General features: G+C 43.9%; 1 protein-coding gene across 2 annotated transcripts in view; it reads right to left on the reverse strand.

Moving 5' to 3' along the window:
• NHS (NHS actin remodeling regulator) overlaps nt 1-20,416 on the reverse strand; it is a 255,642-nt gene extending 235,226 nt beyond the window's left edge. For both annotated transcript variants that reach the window (XM_071556207.1, XM_071556116.1), the window contains exon 1: nt 19,700-20,416. In XM_071556207.1, the coding sequence (XP_071412308.1) occupies nt 19,700-20,093 (394 nt within the window). In that variant the 5' untranslated portion in view covers nt 20,094-20,416. The remainder of the gene's footprint in view (nt 1-19,699) is intronic.
• Between the last annotated feature and the right edge of the window lie 977 nt (nt 20,417-21,393).

Raw genomic sequence — 21,393 nt, forward strand, 5'->3', positions numbered from 1 at the left:
TTTTCCATCTGCCTATCTTTGTAAGAAAATGAAGGTTACTCTCCAACTACATAACCATCTTTTCCCACGTGACATGTCCTGCTCATGTTGAACCCGGTGACTCCCCCAGCACTAACAGGGCCTCATGCAGGCATTGCACAAAGTACCTTCTGCCAAACCTGTAATAGCCTTGGGACTGCAGCACAACCTCATCTCCAGACACAGAACTGGCAACATCTAGCTGCTTGTATTAATGCTGTGGTGGAGCCAGCACTGCCAAAGCCAGAGGTGGGGGCAGCCTCAAGGATGAGGAAATCAACAGTTGCTAGAGGAAACTCAAGGAAAGAAATGGTAAAGTGAGGTGAGAAGCTGGACCCAGCCAAGTCCAGGACCCACTGAAAGCTGTTTCATGTGAGACATATGACTGCAAAAAGATTAGGGAAAAATTAAAGGCAAGCCCAGCATTAAGACTTCAGATGATAAATCCTTCCAAATGAGGCCCATGCAGAACTTCTCTTTCTGTCCGATCTCTTGTTACAAAGGACTGAAGCCACAAAACTGCACTGAGATCCCACACATCTCTAGTGAACTGGATCATCTTTGAATTAAATTTCAGCAGGTATTGAAAGGAAGGAACTTTTCTTTCAGCTCTTGTTAGCATTTTCATCCCATTCTGGAATTTGTCTATCATTTTTATCTTTTGATTTAGAAATGTTAATAAAGATTGATGGTCTCCCTGAGGAAAAACAGGTGAGGAGATAGCACAAGTTGGATGATATCATCCCAATAAATCTTCCTTGCAAAACAAACGCAGCTTTCTCTTCTTCCAAAATACTACTCTTTAAAGATTGTACTTTGTTTTTCAATAAAGAAAAAAGTATCTCAGCTGTATTAATGATTGGCAAATTAATATGGCAGCTTACCCAGATGTTTAGGCCTGTAGCTTCAGTCACTTATCAGATTAATACATATACTTGAAGGATTCTGTGGTTTTCACTTACAAGAGCTGAAGTCATTGGGATTAGATGGCATAGTGAGAAAAGGCTACAGCACTGAGCCTGGAGAAATCAGGAGGATAGAGAGAAACTAAGGAGAAAGAAGTTCCCAGAATACACACATAAGGATACTGCTGTTTGCAGGCTCCTTTGAGCGGTGAACAATACCAAGAAATAAAAGAGTTCCAGGAGCAGCTTACAAAAACAATTAGTGGCATGAAAAGATCTGCAGATGGAAAGACACTGAAGAGGTCTGATGTGTTTAATTTAGATATAAGGGCACATGAAACAGGTACACAAAGTAATGAATAGCACAGAGAAAGAACTCCAGGATTCTTTAATCATCCAGCTTTGTAATGTAAGAACAAGTGGGTATTCAGAGAAATGAAACAAATTCCAGAGAGTTCCCAGGCAATGCACAGGTAACCTGCAACGCTGCTGGCCACATTTCATCACTGAGGCCAAGAATTTAAGAAAAAAAGAAAAAAAAAACACACACACAACTCACTCAATTAATAGTAGCCTGTGCAATGACAACATACAGAGGAAACAAGCAACACATAAAAAGCTCATGCTTCAAAGGACCTGTCAAAGCCAAACCTTCCTTCTCTAGGATAAAGCCTCATGTGTGGGCAGTTGTTACTACTTTTTACTACAGTACTTCTTACATTTTGCTTGCACCATCTGGTACCAGCCATGATTTTTCTAATCAAAACCATTTTCCTGAGTATTTGAGGATTGCCATTAGGCTTATGGTAGAAAGTATATTATTCTTCTCCTCCCCTGAGCCCTCTCCCCATACTACCTCAGCCTGAAGCAGCCCTGGCCTACAATGGGGGAACACCCTGTGCTGTTCCCTCCACTGTTACAGTAGAAACACTAACATTGCCATGCGTTTGTTTCCATGGTCCTGGAACACCTCCACAGAGGCACTTCATTCCCTCTCCAGCAGCAACAAGGCTGACTATAACATCCCAACCCGGCTGTCATCCTTAGGCATTTTCCCAACAGCTGAAAGGGGTGTGTATGGACACAGCTCCACAGCTTTTCTTAAGAGCTGATAAAATGGGGAAGCTAATCCAGGTCTCCTGCCTTTGGCAATAGCTATGGAGTCCTCCTCAAGCCGTAGAAGCAATTAAAAATGTCTTGGTAGACACAGGGCCAGTGGTCTGGGCTCCTTTCCACAATTGAAAAGAAAACCAGGTTCTTCCCAGGGAAACAGGCAGAGGAGTCAATCCTGCACCACATCAGCACCTGGGGAGCACAGGCCAGAAAGGGCATCCTCAGTACAACCCAGGCCATAAGCATGGGACAGCTTTTGCCTCCAGAGGGCAGAGAAATGTAAATGGAAAGGATCCAGCTTGCTTCGACTGCTCTGTATGCCTGGTCCTTTTAGTGAGCTCCCTCAGAGAGGAAAGAAAAGAAAGAAAGAAAGTAAAAAACTCCCGAAGTGATTCATGAGTGCGTGAAGCTTTGTCCGCCTGAATAATGAACTCACGGCTGGCCCCGCCGACAGCCCCGCGGCCGCTCACAATCGCATCAGGCTGCACTTTGTTCTCAGCCCGCTCAGCCATCAGCTGAGGAAGTTCATCTGTCTCAGCAGTGTGCAGTAATGATGGCAAGGGTTAAATACCACTTACATGGAGGTACAAAAGGCCAGTATAATTTTATATGAGGCCAGACAGCTGGTTTGTATAATTCCAGTTTTCACAGAGCGTTTTCTTTCCAGTGAGTCCCCTTAAAAAAGCTCTTCCCCACAAGTTAATTCTCTCACTTGAGAATGCCAGTGCAGCTCCAATTATCTGTGAAACAATCCAAAGCTAAGTTCACTGTCAAACTCAGACCCAGACTAAGGCTTCAACAGAAAAACCCTTATAAAAGTCCTCACCATGAAATCATTTAAGGACAAGGTATAAAGTTTGTATCTATACTGTCAGGGTTTTTTTTCCTAAAAAAACTCAGCACTCAAGGTTTCTAAGAGTTTCCAGATAAGAACATCTGTTTTTAAATAATCTTGGTGCTGCTTTGGAGTTTCCACAGCATACAATGACACAATCAGCTGCTTTTTATTAAGTTATTTGTTTGTGCAACAGTATTGGTGAATGTTCATCTATTCATCACTGCACATCAAGCAACTGGGGCAGATCCAGTAGCAGGAGTGTTCAGTGCTTGCCAATTCTGGTACATCCGCACTAACTAGTAGCTGAATCATGCTTGCCTTGCCTGAGCAGGCACTCATGGAAGACAAACACACACACACACACACAGAATTGCTTACTGAATCCACTTTCCTTCATGTTTTAACAGCTAAAAAGTGAACTGAAAACATAAGTCAACAGAAAGGCATTTAAGGTGCAGCTGAATTTTCCTTCCCCTTACTCCTTCATCTCCAAGAGTCTTCCAAATGATGAAAAAATGTCCTTTCCAGGAACACCCCTGCATCTTGGGATGTGGCACAATGTGAGCTAACAGTCTCTGACTGCCAAAGAACTGAGGAGGAAGGGGCAGAGCAAAACAGGCTCACACTTTGATAACATGCTGTATGCCCTTTGCCTCAGCCCACTACTTGAATTCTCTAGCATATGACTCTCCTGTTGAGGATGGGTGTAGGATACTGGGCATCACTCTTCAATTCACATGACAACAGGGCAGGAGCAACAGTGAAACCTGCAGGTGCAGGGTGTGCCACAGCAGCTCTCAGGGACCCAAAAAGAAGAGTTCCATCACTTGAACATGCATGTTATCACAAAAGGGAGAAAGCCCCTTTATTGCAGTCAGTCTGACTCACAAGGTACTAAGGCAGGTGCATTCTGTCTTCCCTGTAAGTCTTCTTAATGGGTCAGGGCAGTGGAATTGGCACCTGTCCTTTTAGAAAATAAATGAAAAGCATAGTCCTACGAGCTTTTAATCATGGCACCTCAAGTTCTTAAATGCTTCAAAGACTGGATTGCAGAGGGGCACACAAAAGAACAAGAATATCCCATAAAGTCCAGTCTGATTTCTACAACTGTATATTCTGTAACTACCTCTTTGACAGCACTATCCTATCTGATCTGATTTTCACTTTTTGCAATGAGTTAAAGTGGACAATCTGCTTGGCTGCTGTGAAGATGCTGTGTGTGATGGGGAGAGGAGGTGTTTCAGTGAAAGGCAGGTCTCAATTTGTCCTACAGTGCCTAATGATCTTACAAGAACAGATTGCAAGCAGTTTTGAAATATCTTGACCAAAGCACTATTGCTGTCCCTGCTGGAAACAAAAACACCTTATAATCATGACATAAAGCAAGAAGTTTTATAACAAGCCCTCTCCTCTACCTATCTGCCACTGTAAATCCAAGAATGGGGATCTCCACCTCCACTAAAATGAACAAAGCTATAGATCTGGGTTTAAAAGGTAAGGGGGATCTGATTACACTTTACAAGCCACCTGCAGATCTTGAGTAAACTACTATTTAATTGAACCATTCTTCTGAAATTTCCTTTAAAAAAAAAGAAAGATACTGACTCATTATAATTTCTTTGATCCTTTGCAACACAAGCAGCTATGTAAAGAAAGTAATTTTTCTTCCCTGGGTCCTCCTCTATTTGTTTCCTTAAGTGTCATCTTGCTTCAGGAGGCAGTCCCCACTCATGCAGTAACACTGCTTATCCTGCCTGCCATCTCTCTGTAAAGATACAACAGCTCTGATTAAACACCCTCAGCACTAACAAGATACATCTACTGTCATGGGTGGATAAGCCAAAATGATTTCTGATGTCTGCCTAGGTACAGCAAAGAACTACCACATCAGTACTCTGCTTGTGACTTTCCCAGCCTCTACAAGCATTGTCGCAAAGGGCGAACTCCTAATACATCCTGCTCTGGCCACATGACCTCAGGAATACCCATCAAACTTAATGTTGTTCTGTATCTTTTTATGTTGGAGCATCTCTCTCTTCTGAAACTTCATATTTAGATGATCATTTAAACATTCTTCTGCATGTGAATGGTATCTACATTCCCTCTATGCTTGTGAACTATGGAGGAAAAGGAAATACTTGTTTAATAATGCACTAAGGTGTTGGTAACAAAACCAAAGCTATAGCTTTCCATAACGTTAGATTTACTATACTAAGCTTTTAATACTTCAAGAGATTAACAGTGACAGATTCTGTTGTAGACTAGCAAAAGCTATTGCAATTCTTGCAACTTTCACATTAATCACATTTAAACATGCTGCTAACAGATGGGCATCATGGAGTGCTAGGTCTCTCACAAGCCAATACTAACAAAAAGCATGTCTAGGAGATCTTGTAGCTTCTACAGTTCAGAGAGATTGTATATGCAGGGACCTTGTTATTGTTTTTGTTGCATATGACCTATGATTATTAGAAAATCCAATAATCTATTATTATTAGATTACAGACTTCAGCATACATGAGTGGGAAGGGAAAGGAGTGGGGCAGAAAGAGTCAAAACAAGACCACCCACACAAAGTTCCTCTGTGTCCACATTTTGCGTGCATGATCCTGATTTTTTCACTACACAGGGAAAGCATTATGTTCTGTACTGGAAGTTTCCCTTTGACCCACACAAACCTTTCTGGCAAAGCCCAGACACAACTCCAAGTTGTGCAAAGTGAGCTGTCAGGCTTTAACCTGGCTGGAAAGAGAACAACAGTCTCTCCTCCCTCCCCTTTCATTAGTGCAGGTGTCAAGCTAAGACAGCCCTTTTTGACTGAAGCTGAGAGAGCATTTGAAGAAAACATCAGCATTAGCACCTGGCACCCAGATAGAACACATCAGATGTTTAATAAATTTCCCAGCACTGTTTTTTAATTAAACCAAGTCCCAGGGTAAAACTTCATCCTTACATAACTGTAATTAACCAGGACACATTGTCTGTAATGTTTAAGAAATCTCAATCTCCTCTATGTGCCAGGTCTCAAAAGAAAGACTGGCAATTGCAAACTCAGTTCAACCTAACGTTAGTCCTTACAGGGTAAGAGCTGCAAATCTCTATAACAAGGACTTCTGCCTGCTAAAGGAGGACTGGAGAATCCCATCTGCATGTACTGCCTTCACACAGCACCTAGAAGTGTTTGCCCATGAAGGACAGAAGGACACTTGATGCAGAAGGGTCTCAGCCTTGCAAATTGCTTGCCATTTACAAAGCACATCTTTGTACATGGTGTGTCTATCACCACACAACCTAACTTACCCTCACTGCTTGAGTGATAACACCTCTGAGAGTAAGGGATGGGTTGCCACTCTGCCACAGAGTTGAGGAAGAGAGGACTAGAGAGACTGTGGTGGTACCCACTTCACACTCTGACATTCACAGAAGTTAAGGGAGTCATGCAATCTAGAAATTTTCTCTGCTCAAGAGTTAAAAGACAAGTTCACCTTTGAATGGGATGGATGGCCCAAAGTTTACAGAGCTAAAACCTGGTGATCTGAATCCCACTAGATACCTTCATCTAAGTTCCCACGAAAAATCAGTGGATGAATCCAGGTCTCTTAAGCAGCAACATTTTTGCTCCTCCTAACTCAAGTCCAACCAGTACAACTGAACATTCTCAGCTCACTCCAGAATTCAGCACCTGGGTAGGTCTGAGTCTGCTCTACACATCTACCAGCCATTTACAGGTAGCAGCTGAGACCACATAAAAGCTTCCTGCTATGTTTTCTCATCAATTAAATGGTGCACACATGGCCCATCAGCAGAATAATAAACAGCAAAAATTACTGCCACATACTGGTTTTTAACCAGCATGAGGCCAGCCACCCCAAGGGGCCAGACTGGGCAGAGCTGCCTCTGAAAGGGGATGAGGTCCCACAGCCATGGCCTGTCAGGAGTTTCTTCCAAACCATATCACACTCATGATACACAGTGGTTGTTCAGGGCAGTTAGATGGCAATTCAATCTTTTAGCTAAGACCTGTATTGTAGGCTTATGCCACGGGCTGCAATGGTAGTGGTATTGAAAATGTAAGTGGTCTTTCACAATGACAGAGCCTGCTTTCTCACCTACTCTCTTCCTGTTGCCAACTCCTCTCCCATGCTTGGAGGCTGCACAGCACCCAACATTACCACTTGGGAACATGCAGCCTTGTAAAGCAGCAAGGTTACAAAGAGGAAGCAGAGGAGAAACTTCAGCTGTTCCTCTTCCCTGAAGCTGCTAAACAGCATGTCAGGGAAGGGGAGAAGAAGGAAAGGTGGGAGACACAATTCACTTGCTATAAATTGTGTATATGAGCAGGAAGAAAAAATGCTGCAGGATGCCAGACCCCTGATGTGGTTTCATGGTCCATATAAGAGCAGGCTACTCAGACCCCAAATTCACAATGAGAATTGCAGGGACACATTCCAGTGTCCACGCAGGCATAGGGCAGGAGTTCACATGACACTCACAACTGACCACCATGACTTGAAAACAGAGAAGAAAAAAGACTGTACAGATATGAAAGAAAAATTCAGGTAAGCTTCAACAAGCCCTACAAGGTTGTAAAATGTTCCTGTAGTGCTATGAGGACACAAAGTAGTAGAGAGAGCTTTATAATAGGTTGATGAAAATATTATTTAACATCCTCATACCCAAGGAACATGATCTGAAAGAAAAAAATAAGAATTACTTTAACACTGGAGATGTAACTTGAACACAGAAATACTTGAAGTGTCGGCCAAAGTTTATCTCAGTCAGCTCCAGTCCTCAATACTAGAGCTCTTAATTATGCTACCCAGCATTTGGCTCTAGGGCTCTGTCCATCTGGCTCATGCCACTAGAATGAAGAAGCTACAGAAGAGCAGACTGCAGCAAACAAGGTCAGTATGTGCTGACTTCTGTAGAGACATATTTAACAAGCCCAAGGTTGGACTGTCTCAAAAGGGAACAAAAGCAGGGGAGACATATCTTTGCAATAATAAATGCAACACATTCTTTCATCTGTGAACAACACTGTAGACTTGCATCATTTCACCTTTCACTTACCCATCTGTTTTCTTGGAAGATTGAATTTCATTAACTTGTTTTTTCTACATTTTTATTTTATTTTTCAGCCCTTGCTGTAATATAACAGGGGCAATTCACTGAAAAGCAAAGGCTTTACTCTTGCAAGTATGCAAGTGCAATCAAACAGCAGAATTTCCACACCCCCAAGCAAGATGTACTTCACTTCTGATCACCCATTCATCCAGTAGAAGAGGTTCCATCAATACCATCACAACCCTGCGAGTCTTAACTAATCTTTCACTGTGAGAGGGAGGGGACGGGAAGGAAGCAAACTCAACCAGGAGGTGCTTTTGGATGAAGACACAAAGTCAAAACAAAGACAGAACAAGATATTTCAATTTTACCTTTTCAATGAGACCTGTAGTACTGAGTAGTTTCTCCCTTGTTTGACCCGGTTGCTGCTAATCTGGCTGTGAATTTCTTCTCCCATTTATTAAGCTTTTCTAACCTCAGTGACCAATATTATCTTGTCCAATTGTTCCAATGGTCTTCCTCCTTGACCTATATATGTGTTTCTCTCTATATATATGGGCGGTTTTAAACTGTCATTTATAAAGGTCTGCACAAAAATGAGCACACTTAATTATTTTATGGTAACAGAACCTTTTAGTGTCACAGTCCAAGATGCTGCTTATCAAGACAGATATAGAACCAAACAGGATCCAGGAAGGAAATAAATAATTAACCTGAGCCACAATATTTTGCAGTTCCCTTTCCCTCTTATTTCCTTTAACTAATTGCCATTCTGCTGAGTTCTTAGGAACAAGTAGATAAATGAAAAATACTTTTAATCTACACTAATAATTTGTGTTAAGTTCCACTCAGACAATTTCACAAATGAATAGCCACATTATAGCTGCTGAATGTAGCTGTAACCCATTCACTCATTTACAGACACAGTACTTCTAAAACAGGGGTGCTCATTTCCACAGTGTACATGTAGGCAGATGGTTTTACCTCAGGATCTGATATAGAATTTCCCTGTAAATTTTGCATGTATTGACAGAGGTCCTCAAAAATGTTTACAGCACAAACTGGGTAAATACCCTGAGTCATGCTTCAAACAGTCAGCCAAGGAAAGCTATGAGAACAGGTCCTGCAGCTCTGCCTTGGCCTCTCTCCTTGTCCTCCTCCTCCTCTGTTAGCCAGGGGTCAGCCTCATCTGTGCTCAGCCTGTGGTCAAGGCTCTCATCTGAGCTTTGTCACTGTGGTTTGCAAAGGGGCAGCTCGCAGGCTCTGGGCACTGATTCACACCAGATAGCAGCAACAGGGAATAAATGACAAATCCTCAGGTGAGCCTCCTAGTCTCCATTAGGAGGGTTTTGCCCAGAAAATACCTTATGCAACCTCTGTCTGGGCACCAAGGCTATATCAAGCCTGTAGCAGCTGTAATAGAGGCCAAAAAATATTGCTGAAGTCATGAAGTAATGATACTTACTTTAGACTATTAGCAGAGTAATGACAAGATGATTACCACAAAATACACTTCATCTAGAGTGCAATTTGAAAGTGAGGGAACTTAAACCAGTGATTTTAATGTGCCAGGCACAATAAGTGCATTTACAACATCTATTAAAAGCAGTTTATGTTTGGGGGAGGGGTATAATTACATCTTAGAAGGTTAACGGTAGTTTATTAACTGAACAAGACAGCATTGCATTAAAGATAATCAATGGAGAATAAACCTCAGTTGTAAAAATTAATACTATTCGTTCACACAATGAGGGGAGTGGAGGAGGGTTGCCTTTGCCATTAAGACTAGTGAAACCGCCATGAAAGAAGGAGTAAAGGATAGGATGGCCCAAAGAGAAAGTCATCCAAAGCATAAGTTAAAAAAATAAAAAAAGAAAAAAAAAATTAAAATTGAAAAAATAATCAGTAATTCTAGAGGGAAAAGAGGAATACGCACAACCAGTTTTGCAAGCAGTGGAACTAATGAAGCCTGGTTTTCTTCAGCTTTTATGTCATGCAAAGACTGACTTTCACATTGAAGTAAATGTGAGCTCCAACTGGAGCACTTTTTTTTTTATCAGTTTGGAACATATATATGGGATTCTTTCCCCAGCAGATTTTCTAGTTTCTAATAAAGAACAAGCAATTCCTTCAAATGCAGGAGGAATAATCTATTCTCTTCTTTACCTGCCAGCATCTTTTATGATTTCTACATTGTGGCAATGTAGTAGAAACTATAGCTGAGTAACAGACAAAAAATTTCTGAATGGCTAGTGTGAGATACACAGGCATGCTCACCCCCTTCGCTGCTATACATACACAGAGTGTGCTACTCCTTAATATTTGTTTTGACAAAAAAACAGGCTAAAAACAGTGTTGCCAGGATAGTCCAGCTTATGGGGAAAATTTGTCTTTGGCATGCTACCTGTGTGCAAACTTGAGGCAATTTTCTGCAGAGACCAAGACTTTAGGTTCCTGCAGCAATACTTGTTGCAGAAAACAGTCCACACAGAAGGAAAGCTAAGATCTCCTCAGCATGCTGAGATAGGAGCCCCTATAATGATATTAACTGCTGAACTACATGAAGGCCAGAAGGTGCTTTGGACAAGTATGAGAAAATCGTACCCTCAAAAAAAAAAAAAAAAAAAAAAAAAAAAAAGAAAAAAGAAAAAAGAAAAAAAATGCTTGCATTTAAAACTTGGACTGCACAGAGCTATGTAGCTTCGAGGGTTAAAGCTGAACATGTGAAAGTCTGTGGTCAATCTGTGACATATGATTTTCTTTTTCAGAAATAAATTAAAATACATCTCTTGACTCTCCTCCTGTACACAACACTTCATCAAAAAACACTTCACCAAAGAAAAGACCATATCCATGACAAGAACTGGTCCTCTTTTTCCTGCAAGCAAGTAAACAAACCTTAGAGGGAGAAAAATGGCGCTGGGAAGTAGCCATTCTTTGCACCCATTCTACTTTGCATGGTAAGCATTAAATCATAATTAATCTCTCATTTCACTTAAAATTAAATCAACCCTTATCATACTTCACTAAGTACTTGATGCAGTGAAACGCATACAATCTTAAAAAAAGGTTTGCCTCTGAGCATCACAGTAAGTTACTGCTCCCTATCTTGAGTTTCATCATCCAGAAGATCTAATTTCTGCAATCATGGACACTCATAGGCCATCTGAAGTGAAGAATGCTTGGTAATGCCTTTTTTGGAAAAAAAAAAATCAAGCAAAATTAAGCATGCACAGAGAGCCCAGTTTTGCCTTTAAAGTAATCCAAAGCCTCTGGGCACACAGGAATTTTTCAATGCACCCTGAATATTCTGCTCCTTAAAATGGCCCAATTCAGAAGACACTGATAGACATATCTTCAAGGAGAAGGATTAGCACCTTTTTTCCCCACAACTCACCCTCTGTCCAGGCTAAAGGTCTGTCCTAACAACATCAAGATAACAAAAAGCTTTGAAAAGACAGGGGGGAAAGCTGTGGAGGCCTGAAGATGTTATGCATATTTATAGCACAAACATACCACCCTATGCTCATTCGCCTTAATCACATGCACACACTGGCGAGATGTCTCCTCCAAACTTTCTCAGAGACTCGGTCTGAGTGGCTGCAGTTCAAAGTCCAACTGACTTGGCAGCTGAAAAGAATGAGAAAACCATGGCAGCTTTGTAAGAATTACAGTGATCCTATTAAAAAAAAAATATGCCATTCTCTGTCAGGACTTAACATAGCAGTGCCATGCAGCACTCATTGAATTGAGCAGCATTTCAAGCACACAGCTCCTGCTGTAATTAGACTACAGGCTTAATTAGGTTCCTATCACTATTACTTTCTTCCTGCCTTCAGCCAAGAAGGTATAAGAAAAGATTGTCCAATACAGATACTGCAATTTAAAGTCTCGAGTTAAGAACACAGTGGGTGTATATCTACTATAAAATCTACCCTAAAAACATGCCAGTTGTTAAACTAAGCAGTGCATTAGAAGCAGTTAGATATAATGAGAATGTAAATGGAAAGTATTCTAGGGAGATATTTCAGCTAAAAACAGCATACACTGTATGCTATCTTTTATTTTAATCATGCTCTAAGCCCTGCCTTTTTGAACTTTTTATAAATTCTGCTATCTCCCTTTGCAGTTACTTACATATTGGCGTATAAATTCAAAGATGAGAAGCAATTAGGAATGAAGCAAAGACTCCCTCTCTTGATGCTAATACATCAAAGGATGCGAAAAAAACCTTCCCCCCTCATACATACTGGGTAACACAGAGAGTTCCTGCTCTTCACAGCCTCACAGCTCAAGTAGTTCCAATCGAGAGTCTGATGTCAGCCTTGGATTACATTGAGATGCCAAGCAATTGGAAAGAGCAGCTTCTGAAAAATCCCAGCTCTCTGACTCAGACCATACAACCTGCAACAATGCTTTTAAAACGTATATGTTTATTACCACATCAGCTGGTTCTACTTTTCCCCAACTTTGGACATTGTAACATTGCTAGTAAAGTTTCCTGAGGGTCTCTGCTTGATTTGGGTACGTGTCCTGGCATGTGTGAAGGAAATGTGTCAGATCAGGGGCTTTTTTGAACAGGCATCTCTCCCCTATACCCATTTTTCTGCTCTCCAGTTGGGAGAGAGGAAGAGCCAGGTGCTGCCTTTAAACACCCACACTTGAGAAGTCTGCCTTTGTCAGAACAGAGAAGGAGAGGTTGGGACCAGCAGTAAGATCCTTGAAACAGAAGCCACAGAACAGGTACACCCTAAGTAAGAAATGTCAGCAAAACCTGATTCTGATAATCCAAAACAGCAGCTCAGTGGCACCCACAGACTGGGTATTTACATTTGCTTCCTACAAGTCCTTCCCTCAGTCCAAGGACATTTGAGAACTGTGCAAGAGTTTTTTGGAAACACTCCAAGCCCTTCATCTTTCATAGAGGAAAATTACCATCTTTTATGCATCTGAATCAACAGGTGAATGACCTCCCTATGCCCTCAGGAAGTTATCGCAGTCCACTTAATTCTTAATCTCCAGATTTCTCCTGTATCAGCAGGGTAACTAACTGAAAGTAGGAATGACTCCATTGATTGCACTGAAACATTCATTTTCTGTTTCTGTATGGACACACACATTACATTATAAAGGCTTTCAAACAGAAGTATGGAATTTTAAAGGGGCTGTAGAATTATTTCTGTTAAGCCATCAGATCCACAGCAAGTCTATGTTTCTTATGGGTCTGATTCTATCTTCTCTGCAGTTTTGTTCCTGTATGAAGGACCTCAATGGTCTTAAAGGAGCTAAAACATTTGGATTTCTAATAAATCCACCAGAGCCCCCTGCTTGGCTCTTGAGCATGAGCCAGAAAGAAGTTCCACTAACTATTACGATATTACACAGCCATGTAGTAGCAGTGAAGTGGGAATCAAACACTGAATATTTTTTAGTATTGTGCCTTTTAACTGGCAGGCTCTCCATCTAGCAAAAAAAAAAACCAAACATTCAAACCTGGTACACTAGTTTAGGTACTATTTGTGGAATGAAAAGCAAGGAGCTACAAAACAGGCAAAGGCCTTCTGAGCTACACCAATGGAAGACAAGTAAACAACATTCAGCAAAACTCCAGAAGTTTATATCTGTATAACAGGGAATGGGTTTGGAGTAAAACCACTGCTGTCTGCTCTTTATCTGTTACCAGACTGTGCCAAGTAAAGGCTAGTGAATCTACCTGGGCACTGAGCTCTCAGAGCTCAGAGAGTCTCACTGACCTTGGCAGGACAAAGGATTTTACACTATGCTTTTTTCTGCAAAGAGGACAGGAGCTCCGTTCCACAAGCTAACAGGTGACAACCAAAGAATTACATCCCTGCCAAAGCCACCTGACAAATTCCATCCATTACCTTCTAGCACAACCTAAATGCATGATAAAAAATACCTCAGATCCACCCTCTGAATGGTGGTGTTCCTGTGTAAAAGGTCTTCTATCACTTTCTGTAAACAAAGATAAGGCATCTTTCTCTTAAATGACAGTACTCTAGCTAATGGTGCTCCAGTTAATGTTAGGTAAGGTGGGGTTGGGATCCTTAAGTGAGCAGGTTTTTCCTCCTCTGTCCCTTTGTTGTTCTGACAGCAGTAAAGGTAAGCAAGAAAGCCAATGCTTTGGCCTCACACTCCTTTTAACTCAGCTAACTTGCCACCAGTCCTCTGCATTTAGAAGAAGTTATGCACTGTGGAAATTCTTCAACTTTCCCACACCCACAACTTGGGTTATTTGCATTCATGGACAAACTACAGGCAAGTGCACCAGAGAGGTGAGTTCTCTGACTCAAATGAATACACACTGACCAGCACATCATGCAAGTAAAGCCAAAAGCCTTCCTTCTTTTCCAAAAGAACAAGAGATGAGGATGTGCCATTCCATTCGGGCAGGTACAGGACAAAAAGCTGAAGGCGATGGACTATTTATTACATCCACTGTACAACTGTTTTTCTTTGGAGGTTTTATTCTATAACCAAGAAGGATTTGCAAATTAATATCATTTCAGTGTACAAAGGGAGCTCTGAATATATCCTTGTGCCTCATGTCCCTCAGGCTGCATTAGTTTGTACCTCTAAAAGTATAACTACTTAGACGGGCTCATTCACTATAAAGGACTATAACACAGAGTTAAGGGAAGCTGGAAATCTGTTCTAAATAGTCTCCAGCATTATCTGAGATATTTTTGCATAAATGTATCCAACCCATGGACGTCTACAGTTATGCCTCAGCAAAACAGAAAACCCATACAATGAAAACTGCACTTTAAATTCTCAAGGATTTTCAGAAGCTGAGATAAAATATAATGCTTATCTACTCATCTTGCACCTTTTTTTTTCTTTCAAGATGGCACCTACTCTTTAGGTCTTATCTACCTACCTGAAGATCTCTGCAAGGACATTCACCAACACTTAGCCTGGAATGGCCTTATGATGCAACCGTATTCTGAGATGTAAGCATTAAAGTTTCTTGACTCCATTTCAACACCAATTGAGACTTCAGCTCATTAAGTCGAGAAGGAGAAGACGATGCATTATCTGATGAGCTTTGGGCCCAACAAATGTAGGACCATGGCAGAAAACACATGAAAACCTTATAATGTATTGAACATTTCCCTGCAGTGCTCAAAAAGCCAAATGGAAGAGCATTATATCAGCGTAATTAACTGAAAAAAAATCCCAAACACACTAACAAAAACCCCAAACCAAACAAAATAAAAACAAAATCACCTAAAAAGCACAATGAAAGATACTAAAAGCAGGATTGAAAACTAGCCCGGCTGTTCTCAGTAGCTGACTTCAATCAAACAGAATAAATAAAAGCAAAGCCTAAAATGATAAACGATAGTACAGAGCTGTCATTTTTATCTCAATACTGATACTTCAGGAAAGAAAAACCTATAGGAGAGCTCACTGTAGAGATCATGGGGCCTCTGAAGAGCAGAGTAACCCAGGAGATCCCCACACTTCTAAGCAGCTGCATCACTAACTGTTAGCACAGAGGAAAATCAGGAATGGAAAAGTGGAGCAATGAAGATACAGCAGGCAACTGCTCAAAACGATACAGCTTTTACAAAGATTGGCTACCGGTAACACATTGATGCTTTCAGAAAAAAAGCCTGGAATGTGTGGAATTCTCCGGGATGCCAGGGTGTAAAAAGGATCTCATTAGCTAGGGCTTTCAAAATCTGCTGCTCAGTCATTGCCTATTATTCAGAAAGCAAGATGGCTTACATCATTAGTTTCTGAAAAGTACAATATTCCACTTAAACTACCAGATCTGTAGTCCCTTAGACAGACAAATCATCTTTCCAAATAATGGAGGCACCAAGTCCCATGTCCAGCACTTCTCCTACATTTCTGTGTTACCAAGATAATCAAGCATCTAATAATAAAACTACACAAGTACCACACTGCTCAGTTCTCTGGCTGGCAAAAAGAAAACTCTAAGCAACAGCCAGACTGACAACAATCATGTTATTCCCACATGGTTCTGCTTTCGAAGCAGACCCTGGAGCTGCTCATGATGAAAAGCAGTAAAGTAGTTGGAGTGGCAGAAGGGCCAAATAGTTAGTTCAGGAGCTGAGTAGGAAAACATTTCTCACCCTTGTTTCTTCTCCAGTCAGAGGGTGGGAAAGGATTCATATTTGCAAGATGCTAGTTGGCTAGAGGCTTAAAAGAAAGATGAAAGGAAAAGCAGCATTGGGGAGGCAGAGGCGAGGGACCTTGAGTTTTTGAAGATGACCTGCTTGTGACTGCCCAGAATCAGTCCTTTATTGTGCCTAAGAAGATTTTCCAATCCCACTCTCTGAACAGCGACGAAAACAAAAGGGCAACACGTGGGTAAATACCCTTACCAGTAGCTCAAGAGAGGAGTTTAAGTACTTTTCTTAAACCAAAGTATACATGTTCTTGCAAATGTTTACCACTTCAATAGCAACAGAGCTGAGAATGTTAAGGCCTCATGAAAAAGACAGCAGTAGTGATAAGCATTACTGGAAAAACACCAATTTTAATTAACTTTAATATATTGTTAATTTTCCTCAAATCCAACATAGATGTTTTACTTTAATACAATGATACAGCATTTTCAATATAAAATACAACATTTTTATGCCAAATTGAATTATATGCTATTTTCAAGAGATCTTTCCTGTTCCCCTTCCCTGCAGTATCACCTCTGTGATTCCTTGCATTCTGAACAAGGAATGTCCCTCTAACCACTGGTTCTAGTAGCTCTGGAGATGGCATTAGCCTATTATTTCATTTTCCTTATCCAGCCTGTGCCTTCTCACAGGAATCTCAGAATCCAGCTGGCTTATGAGGCATGTAGAAAAAGGTCTTCCACTGTCACAGCTCAGTATCTAGGACATATCCAGTAGCATTATTCTCAAATCACTGTGCTACACCTGAAGTTGGAACATCAAGAATGTCTCCCTGTGGCAAGATAGCCTAGCAGTTTTAAATTGAATACTTAAAAATATGTGGTTAGGCTGCACTGTCATTGTGTTAACATCTGGGTACAGGGTGTCTTGGTCAATGCATCAAGCAGCCCAGCCCCTCCAGACTCCTGGTATGCAGTAAGTTCAATGCAACCATTACAGTCATGCCATGGGTGTAGTGGCTGCGTTCCTGTCACCAGCTTGTTCCCTGTGGTTGCAAGTTCATACCTCCATCCTGTACTCAATTATTATTAAATGTGTGATTTGGGCTGGACAGCCAAAAGACACCCCTGAAGCCATCGCATCATTCCCATGTTTGCCACAGGAGGCAGAAGTCAGTATGCCTTGAAGTGATGCTGGTTAAGTCCTGCACAGATCCTGTGACCGCCCAGAATTGCTCTCTTGGTTTAAAAAAACCAACTGGGTGCAGTAACTTGAGAGTAATACTCTCAGGAGTGAATTGTGTAGGTACTTCATGCATAAAACAAACACTAGCAAAGCCTTGCTGAAAGTACTAATGAAGAAGGAGGCATCTGTACAGAAAGGAGAAAGCAGGCTATCATTATACACTACAGCAAGGACGGGCAGTTTCCTGCCAAGCGGTTTTATCGGTACCTTGGGAACAGTAACTGGTCTGGAGGCCAAAGGGAGGTGTTGTAGGTATGTAGGGATTTGGGGGATATGAGGACATGATGAGCAGAATGGTGCTGTTCAGCTCTGGGCCTGTAGCACTATGCAAATGTCACTCTGCTGATCCAGCACTGGATGGGGAATAAAAGCAGCCAGAGCATGCAAAGAAGTCGACTGCTCATGCACATTGTGTTGGTATTGAGACTTTCACCTTTAAAGAAATGTAGTACAGTGCTGCACAGAGAGAAATTATGAGGACTGGGAGATGTGCCTTCGAGCAGCTGTATAGCTGGAGGCAAGATACACGACAACTTGAGGATGGCTGGTGGCAAAGGCTGGCACTGGAGGATCCCTTGGCTGACCAGACCTAGGGACATCTGCAGCTGTATCAGTGACAGTGTGTTGTATACAAGGGAGAGAGGAACAGCTGGCAGACACAGGGAAGATCACGACTAAAAGTCTCTCCCCTCCTAAAGAGAGAAGGATTTAAAAGAAAACAGAACACCAAAGAAACGGATTCTGCATTTATCATCACAGGGATAAAAGCTAGTCTCTCTAATTAAGCAGATGACATAACTGTGCTGTAATATCAAGATCTTGCTCTGTGATTTGCAAACAAGCTGCACTTGCACAATCCAGAAAGAAAAAAGCCATGCGGATTAGAACGGCTAAGCTCTGCTCTCACTTACATTAGCATATACACACAGTTACTCAGCTCAAAAGACCTACAGATGAGAATGAGATACGAGGAGTTTCATTTCCTCAGACAGTTCCTTCACTAGCTCAGTCAAGCCTCCTTCTCACCACATTTTCCAATCACAGCCCAGCACTCTGCTCTGACTACACACTTGTCCTGAAACCACAAAAAGCCTCCCTCGGTCTCATCTACAGTTGATGTATATTAATACATTGCCAGCAAAGTCACTCTGCAGCTGCCAAGTATGTAGCTTAAATACCACTGAATACTTAAGGCTTGATTCTTTTAATGAGTACAGCTTCATTGATCCTAGAAGAGTTACTTATATTCCACATCACTACAAAGGGGAAGCAACCCAGAGCACATTTTTTAAAATGGTACATTCATTAAAAACATCTAGAGGGGAGCATGGCCTCATTTACCCCAGTGTAAATTCACTTCACTGTACTCAGTGGAGGTACTGAGGATTTCGAGGGGCACAACAGAAGGTAAAAACTAAGCCCAATTCCCTTTTCAAGCCATTGCTTTCCCTAAACCAGATAATAAGAGGTCAGAACCGACACCAATCTCTGCTATTCCAGTCTTCCAATCCATAGCCCTACCTATCAAAAAAATACATATCCACAAGTGCCTGGGAAGCGTATGCACCAGTGAGAGTACAAATTCATTACGCTGCTGTGAACACGAGCCATATTCAGCAGAAATCAGCAGCTGTTAGTACTACAGAGCCTGCCACTGCTTTTATAGTTTGGGTGGAGAAGAAACAGGATTCAATCACCGCTCATAGCACAAGTCGCATATTGCCTTGATCTTTCTCCTCCACCTCTTTTCCCCCTACTCCTTCCCCGTCCCGCTTCAAGCCACCCTTGAAACAGAAATATGTCGTTAGCCAAACTTCCTTATTTTATGGCACCGAAAGTTGGGCAATGACGAACAGCTTTATTATTACTACTTAAGATCTTAACACTTCGATCGGGAAAGTCAGACACTTTTAAGGGGAAGACATTTCTCGGAGACAGGCGACAGGCCGGCAAAATGAGAAAATCCAAAGATGCCCGCGTGCTGCGGATCATCTGCATCCCCATTACCCCCGGAAACCCGCAGACAGATCTCGTCCCCTTCCCGGCCAAACCCTTGGCTGCAAAAGATGCGCCCCGAGAGCCTCGCCAGCCAGCTCCTTACGTAAGGCACAAACCACTGACATCATCCCTCCTGCCGGCATCGCCGCGGCGCCCAGCGGCGCCCACAGACCCGACCCGACCCGCGCCCGCCCGGCTCGGCCCCTTCCCACTCCGCTATCCCGCCGGTGTTCCCTTCCCACCGACTTCAGCCCCAAACTTTGAGTGGCGGTTTGCCATGGGATGGCTTTCCCCGCCGGGCGCCCCGGGCTGCGGTGCGCCCCATCCATCCCTCGGTGCTCCGCATCCACCTCGCGGTGCTCCCCATCCATCCCGCATTCCGTGGTACTTACGCACTGCCTCCTGCTTGGGGTCGAGGCCGCGCACAGCTCCCTGGAGGCCGGCGATGCGGCCGTGCAGCGCCCGTACGCGGCGGTGGGTGCCCTGGATGTCAGCCTCGACCTCCTGGAAAAGGGTGCAGGCGTGCCGGGCCACGTCGGATAGCTGTCGGAGGATCCGCGACAGAGCTACGTTGCTGACCGAGCAGAGGTCCAACACCATCAGCACCGCCGCCGCTTCCCTCTCCCCTCCGCCGGCCGCCTCGGTGCCCTCGCCCGCCGTCCCCGGCTCCTCCGGCGGCGGGTCCCGCGGCGGCGGCTCCGCGCCCCAGCTCTCCTCCAGCACGGAGGCGGCGGGCTGCCGCCGGCACAGCCACTGCGGCTCTACGGTCCGCTTGGCGAAGGGCATGGCCGAGCCCTCTGCCGGGGCTCTCCCGGGCTCCCGTGGGCACTAGCGGGGATCGCTGCCCTCCTGCTCCTCCTCCTCCTCCCTCTGGCCGCCGCCGCTCCTTGCCCTGCCGCCGTCACTCTCGGGCGGCCGCCGGCGGGCGGTTCATCGCCTCGCTACCCCGCTGCGTGGGGCTCCTGGGCTGCGGGGCGGCCGCCGCGCCGCCGAGCATCCGCCGCTGCCGCTGCCGCCGCCGCCGCCGCGGGGAGCCGGGGCGCATCCGCGCCGCTTCGCTCGCTCGCTCGCTCGCACGCCGTCCCGCTCCGGCGGCGGGTGTGAAGGGGCGGCCCGAAAACCCGGAGAGAGGAATCCTGCGGCCGCGAGGAGGAGCGAGCCGCCGAGCCTCCCGCCCGGGAGAGCGGCGGGGCGGGCGCCGGGGACCGGGGCGGTGCCGAGCGGCCGCCGCCGCGGGGAGGCGCTGCGGGGCCCGGCGCTGGAGCCCGGTGCGCGGAGGCATCGTCTCCGCTCCGGCGGGAGCACTGCTCAGGTGTGGCGAAAAAGAAGATGAAGAAAAAACCGTCGCCAGGGGCAAAAGGGAACCCAGGTCACCCAGGTCCGACCGCTGCGGGAAGCTGGTGGCTGCCCGCTGGTGTCACCTCTTTGGGCACCGCGGAGGATGTTGCACTCGTTGAAGTCAGGTGCATGCACTTGGACACCTGGCTTCTTAGGAGGCATCAGGGAAGGCTGGGCACCAGTCAGACAAGGTGCATTACTTCTGACGCAAGACAGCTCAGCTTGCATACATGCACTTCTGAAAGGTGAATGTGCCTAACAAGCAGGTGTAAAATATGAACATAAAACTCTAAATTATTGGTTGTAAATACCACTGAAAGAGCTACTGCAAAAGGAGAGCCAGACAGATGCAAATACAGGCATTCCACAGTTTGGAAACGTTAGCTTAAGTTTGCACACTTGACCTTAGCTTACTATCCTTGCATATGTGTGTTGTGGTACGGTCTGTCATTACATGACCACATACAGGCAGCTTTTAATTACTTCAGGTCAATTAGTCTGAGTTGCAGAGGGCATTAGTGCCAGCCTAGAAGTACGCACACCCTACATTCTGCAATGACCTGCTCCTGGGACAGTCTTATGTCAAGAGGGCGGATACAGCTGCTTTCACAGAGGTCAAAGTCTGAGCCGATAAACTTTGTTGGCCCCACTGCTGGCTTTTGGCCTGGACCGATTGTGTGCCTTCCCGCTTTGCCTCCGGGAAGGGGAACAACCATGACACAAGGGCAGCTCATGTCTTTAGTTTAGG

The sequence above is a fragment of the Pithys albifrons genome, chromosome 1, assembly GCF_047495875.1.
Source record: "Pithys albifrons albifrons isolate INPA30051 chromosome 1, PitAlb_v1, whole genome shotgun sequence".
In the NCBI taxonomy this organism is placed as follows: Eukaryota; Metazoa; Chordata; class Aves; order Passeriformes; family Thamnophilidae; genus Pithys; species Pithys albifrons.